We start from the raw sequence: 6,000 nt of genomic DNA on the forward strand, positions 1-6,000 counted from the left end.
TGTTCAATAGGGTGTTGATATGATCAATACAGGAAGATCCGGCGTGGAATCCTGCTTGTTCGGCATCAAGTGTGGCGTTAATGTTTTCTCTGATGTGTTTTAGTATAGTTGCCAAAATAGTAGCAAAAGCTATTTTGGCAACGGAAGGTACAACGCAAATTCCTTTCCAGTTTTCGCACTTTGTAAGATCTCCTTTTTTGGGAGCTTGACGATAATTCCCTTCTTCCACTCATCGGGAAAGCTTTCAGTGGTCCAGGATTTTATTATGAGCAGATGAAGCAGTTTGCTTAATGACTTTGGCGCTGCTTGTAAAAGCTTTGCGGGCATTCCATTAAGTCCTACCGCTTTATTGTTATTATGTGTTTTAATTGCGGCAACGATCTCATCTTTACTAGGAGGTGCGGTGTGGATTCGGGGATTAGTTTCTTCAGGCGATTCAGAAGGAAATACTCTATTTAAAACCGAGAAAAAGTTTTCTTTCCACCTTCTGACTTGCTCATCCACCGAACTTATCACAGTATCGTCTACTTCTTTCGCCAGGTATTGCTTTGAGACGTGTGAGCTCTTTGGTTATTCTGTAAACATGCTGTCGCACCGGTTTGCAGCATCTTCTACTTCTTGCGCCAATGCGTTGATGCAGTTACGTTTGTCGCGGCGCACACCGCCGTGAACCTATCTCTTTTTCATGCGATACGAGGACTCCAACTCGTTTCTTTCTTCCTCTTTTGTAGCAGTTATTGAAGTCCTTAACTGTTTGCGTCCGTTGATCCTTGCCCAAGATTCTTCTGAAAGCCAAGTGTTGTTTGTTTTCTTTTTTCCGACCGACTATTCTGTCAGCAACTGAAATAAAAACATTTTTCACAGCATACCAATGGTGTTCGATGTCGTCATGTACTGTGCTGCTGATTGTTCTCATTTCGTGAGACTGGTGGTCTCTTAATTGTTGACGGTTCGTGGGCAAGTCCCATAACGGCGACTCTTCTGTTACGTATATCCAAGAGACTGCTTCTAAAGTGTCGACTAATCGCTAAGTGGTCAATTTGGTTGGCAGACGATTGCCTGTTCGTCGACAACCAGCTAATTTTATTACAAAGTTTGTGCTTAAAAATAGTGCCAACAATCACAAGGCTATTGGCATCGCAGAAGTCAATGATACTTTCAACATAATCACAGCAATTGCCGACTCCGTGAGGACCCATCACATGCCTTAGCCCGTTGTTGTTACTGCCAACCTTACCATTTAAGTCTCCCACATGAAAGATAAGATCTATGCTAATATTTCACAGTCTTTTGAAAATCCGATGATTTTGGGACAGCAGGGAAATGCAGCTACGAAAGAAATAATTGTCTATGAAACATTTCATGAAAACTATGATTTGCTGCAACCGTATTCATTTGAAAAATATCGTTTTCTAACTTTAAAAGAATACTCTTTTCTTTACAATTAAACATTTTTCCTAAAAGTACACGTTTATTGACCAATTCAAAATGAAACGTTTAATTGGAAAGCCTATATATTGATCAATTTTATAGAGTTGCAATTTTTTAAACTAATTGGGAAGCCTTTAAATCTATTTTTAGTAATAAGAAATAAGTAAAAATCTTAATCAATTTGTAATTTTTGTTGGCTAAAATGTTAATGTAAAGGTTAATTTTCAATTTTCATTTTATCGGTTTATTTCATTATTGTTTTTTTTTTCATAAATAATAATAATATTGCGATACAGTTGGTTGTGCGAATCCAGCTTGAAAGTATAAACCCCTATTGCAAGTAATTTATGTAAATTAATTGTGTTGTTGTTCCCTTTATTAATTTAAAAATATTAACAAAAACGAAAAAGGAAACACAAAATATATTATTAACTTAATTATATTTAATTTTTACAGGATGGAGTATCCATATTAGGTGGTGCAATTGGTGCTATGAGAATTCCTGAAAAATGGTTCCCTGGTCTGGTTGACTATTATTTAAACTCACACAATATAATGCATGTCCTAGTTGTTGTTGCTGTCTATTCTATGCATCAGGTAAACTTGTTGTTTCACTAAAACATTTTTTATTGAAAGTAATAAAATATTTTATTGTTTAATTCAAAAATTTAGGCCACGGTAAGAGAACTTGCATGGATGTCAACAGCACAATGTGGTGGTTCAATAAATGCAACAAACGAAATAATAGATTCAACATCTTCACTAGATGCAAATGCAGAACTTTGACCTTTTAAATTAATAACTCACTCGAATTATTATCAAAAACTTTTGTATTTTATTAGTTTTTAAAATAAACACAAATAAAAATAAAACTTAAAAGAAATTATAAAGCTAAAAAATTAAAAAAATATAAAACACAACTTCCAATTCTAACTTGAATCTTTAATGAATTATTTTAATTTAGGCCAATACACACTGCATACTAAAAAAATCAAGTATTAAATTTATATGAAAATTAAAACAATAGCTAAATTCACCAAAATAAATATTATTTTCTTGAATTATTGCAAGAATCAATTATTTTAACATAAATACAAAAAAAAATATGTCTACTATTTTATGCTATTCAAAAGAAAAATACAGCATTATTAAGAAAAATAAAACAATTCTCTTCGACTGTGGTATTATATATTAAGAAATAATAATTAAAAAAAAAACGTATAATTTACAAAAATAAATAAATTATTGAGAAAAATATGCGTTCAAAAATATATCGGACAAACCAAAAACAAAAAAATGAAGTAACACTCGTTAACCACATAAAACAATAAACAATATTACTTTTCGAAAATAGACGTTTTAAGATTTAAACAAAAAATAGCAAACATAAAAGTTGAAAAGAAAATTTACAGTTCTGCGCAATGAATAATGTAAATAAAATAAAAATTCTGAAAATTTAAAGAAATAAAATAAATATAACAATTCTTTAGACTCTAAGCTTTTGAAATCTTTTTCTCAAAAAGGGGGAACGAACCCAAGATTGATTGTTATTATTTTTTGGTTTAGCTTAAGTTTTAAAATTTGTGCAATATTTAATGAAATTTGTTTTTTTTAATTTATTTCAATTCAATAGAAAACCTTTAGGTTTGAAAATTAAAGTCAATTAAAATGAATACATGATTGATTTGTCTTTAGAAAAGTTACTTACTTTCATACTTAACATTAATAATTAATTTCTGTTTGTATGTTTTTGTTCTCAATTATTGGCGAACTGACTTAAACTCTATTTATGTTTAATTTAAATCTTATTTTCTATAATACCTAATCCATTTTGAAACTTTAAATATACTAAAGCACATTACTTTTATCAATTAATCATTATAAATAAAATATAGATCGCAATAATTTCAATAAACATTTTGCGTACGCAAAACTATACTTAGCATCTCTCTTTGCTATAAGAATGACCACTTCAGTGATATTGTTAAATAAATATTAAAACATAAATAAAAGAATAAGCATTCTAGCTTACTACTTTAATAAACCTATAATTGTAATAATTATTATCTTAGTCTAAGAATATTGTTAAAGGAAACAAAATTCATTTTGAATTTTCATGGTTGGAAGTTTAGTCAATTTTAAAAGTAATGTACAAACAAAATGCTTATCGTTCGTTCTTCCTTATTCTTAAAATAAAACAAAAACATTTACTGAAAATAGTAAGATAAATGCTAAATTAATAAACTTCAACTTAAATAAATAAATACAAAATCTCTAAGCTCTATTACTTACTCTAGGCAAATTTATTTAAAATTATAAATTTATTTCACTATCGAAATTTCTTGTACCTTTTAATGAATAAAAACCAAAAAAAAACATCTCTGTACCTTTTGTGAATTTTTTTAAATTCAAATTTATCACATAATATTTTAACTTAGTAAATCTATTTTTCTTTTTTAATTTAAAATATTATTTATGTTTAGAAAAAAAGAAACAAATACCTATCTGTATTAATTTTTATGATTAAAAAAGCAAATAGAAAATTTTCACTCAGGTAATGATTGCTTTTTATAATATTGTATAACAACAAAAAGAAAATATTGTTTGTAAAATTATAAGTAAACCCTACTTACTTATAATATAAAAATAATAAATAAAGAATATCGCTTTGGATTGTTATATAATTCACATTACCGATAGAAATACATAAAATATAGGTACATAATGTTTACCTTATGTAGAGAGGAAAACCAAAAAAAAATGAATTATTTAAAAATTATAACAATTATTAGATTTAAAAGAAGAAAACAAAAATACAATTAAAATATGTGGCAATTTGGCTGTTTTAAAGAAAATTATGTAGATATTAGCGTTCTTAAGAAATCGTATTAAAAATAAAATTCGAGCGAAAAAATCTAAAAAAAAATCTGTATTTAATTTTTGATTTAGTTTTAAAATTTTATTTTCTGTTTATTTTTTTTTAAGTTTTTGTAACTGCTAAAATTTTAAGTTTCTTTAAATAATATAAAACAGAAAATAAAAGCCTAAATAAAGATGAGATGATTAGTTTGCTTAACTACTACTAATTTTATTTGAAATATTTAAATAAATGAAATAAATAAATCGATAATAAAATAAATAATATGCATTGCGTTTGATTTATATCAAAATAAATGTGACAACTTTTTTTTTTTATAAGTTTATGGTTTATAAAATGGGACTTAAAATATGTATTTATATGTCTATTACTTTAAAATTTGAGGCCAAAAACCATGCCTACAAAAATGGGCTTTGCACGAAGGTTGGTAATTTGTTGAGCTTTCTATATTTGAAAAGCGGTCACAATTTCAAAAGAAGTATCAGCTCAAGCCATTTTGTTTTAGGAATGACCAAATTAATACAAATGTATCATGCTTTGACTTGTTCATTTTTCTAACTTAACGATGGTAGACAGTTATTACAGTTTTGGTTACACATTTTCGAAAATTCATTTTAATTTTTTTCGAAATACACAGTTTTGTTGTGCCATCAGTTTTTTTTTTTACATAAAAGATATTGACCTAGAAAAACTTAATACAAGCTATATTAATATTATTAAGTCTCTAAGAGAACGTAACCTAGCATACAGAAGCTGGAAGACTTTTAGGCTTGATGAATTGTATAATATATACAAAGTTCTGAGAAATAAGGTAATTAGCAAAATACGTGCATCCAAAAAACGATTTTATGCTCCTGAATTAGACCGTTCTCTTGCCAAAGAGAAGCTCTGGAAAAATCTCAAAGAAATTGGTGTTGGTAAGCAAATGACCAAAAAAGCTACATCAATTGATTGTAATGAGCTTAACCACAAATTCACTGCATTAAATGCCTCATACTCTGAGAACCAAACGGATGAGTCACAACTATTTGAAACACCGTTAAACGGACTTTCTTGGTCTGGTTTTAGTTTATCTTCCGTTGATGAAACTGACGTTTTAGAAAGCATCTTAGCCATAAAGTCTACCTCCGTCGGTGTTGATGGCCTGCATCCAGTTTTTTTAAAAACCATACTGCCCTATGTACTGAAATACATAACTCATATATTCAACTCTTTTCTTATGACCAGTACATTTCCCGCGGCTTAGAAACAAGGTTATACCTATTCCTAAAAATCGTGAATGTGATGATTTCCAACCAATATCTATTTAACCGTTCCTTTTCAAGGCTTTGAAAAGAGGAGAAAAAGTATTGATGGCCCACAAAATATTTTTTCTGGTTATAATGGAATTGACTTGCTCCACATGAGCTACGTTTAGCTCTGTGGTTTTAAGCGATTCGGGGTTATCACTCTCGCAACACGGAATGTGCGTCTTCATCAGAAGCTCAAGAGATTCGGCTGTAGAGGCTGTTCAGATTCCATCAGGCTTTTTTAGAAATGAAGGATTTCAAATCGGAGTAAATGACTCTGTCAATTGAAGATTACAGTTTTTGTAAATTTTCATTCCGCTGGTAGAGGATGACAGCCTGTTATAACCCGTAGAGTTGTTCTTTTAGTTATATTAAAATAGTATGTTGGAAATTTAGCTCAAT

General features: G+C 29.1%; 1 protein-coding gene across 1 annotated transcript in view; it reads left to right on the top strand.

The window, feature by feature from the left end:
- LOC129948590 (progestin and adipoQ receptor family member 4) overlaps positions 1-4,575 on the top strand; it is a gene marked incomplete at its 5' end in the record, with an annotated part of 85,769 nt that extends 81,194 nt beyond the window's left edge. Inside the window, 2 exons of the mRNA XM_056059747.1 lie at positions 1,888-2,028; positions 2,104-4,575. Coding sequence (XP_055915722.1) covers positions 1,888-2,028; positions 2,104-2,217 — 255 coding nt within the window. The remainder of the gene's footprint in view (positions 1-1,887; positions 2,029-2,103) is intronic.
- Between the last annotated feature and the right edge of the window lie 1,425 nt (positions 4,576-6,000).

This window comes from Eupeodes corollae, chromosome 1 (assembly GCF_945859685.1).
Source record: "Eupeodes corollae chromosome 1, idEupCoro1.1, whole genome shotgun sequence".
NCBI classification, from domain to species: domain Eukaryota; kingdom Metazoa; phylum Arthropoda; class Insecta; order Diptera; family Syrphidae; genus Eupeodes; species Eupeodes corollae.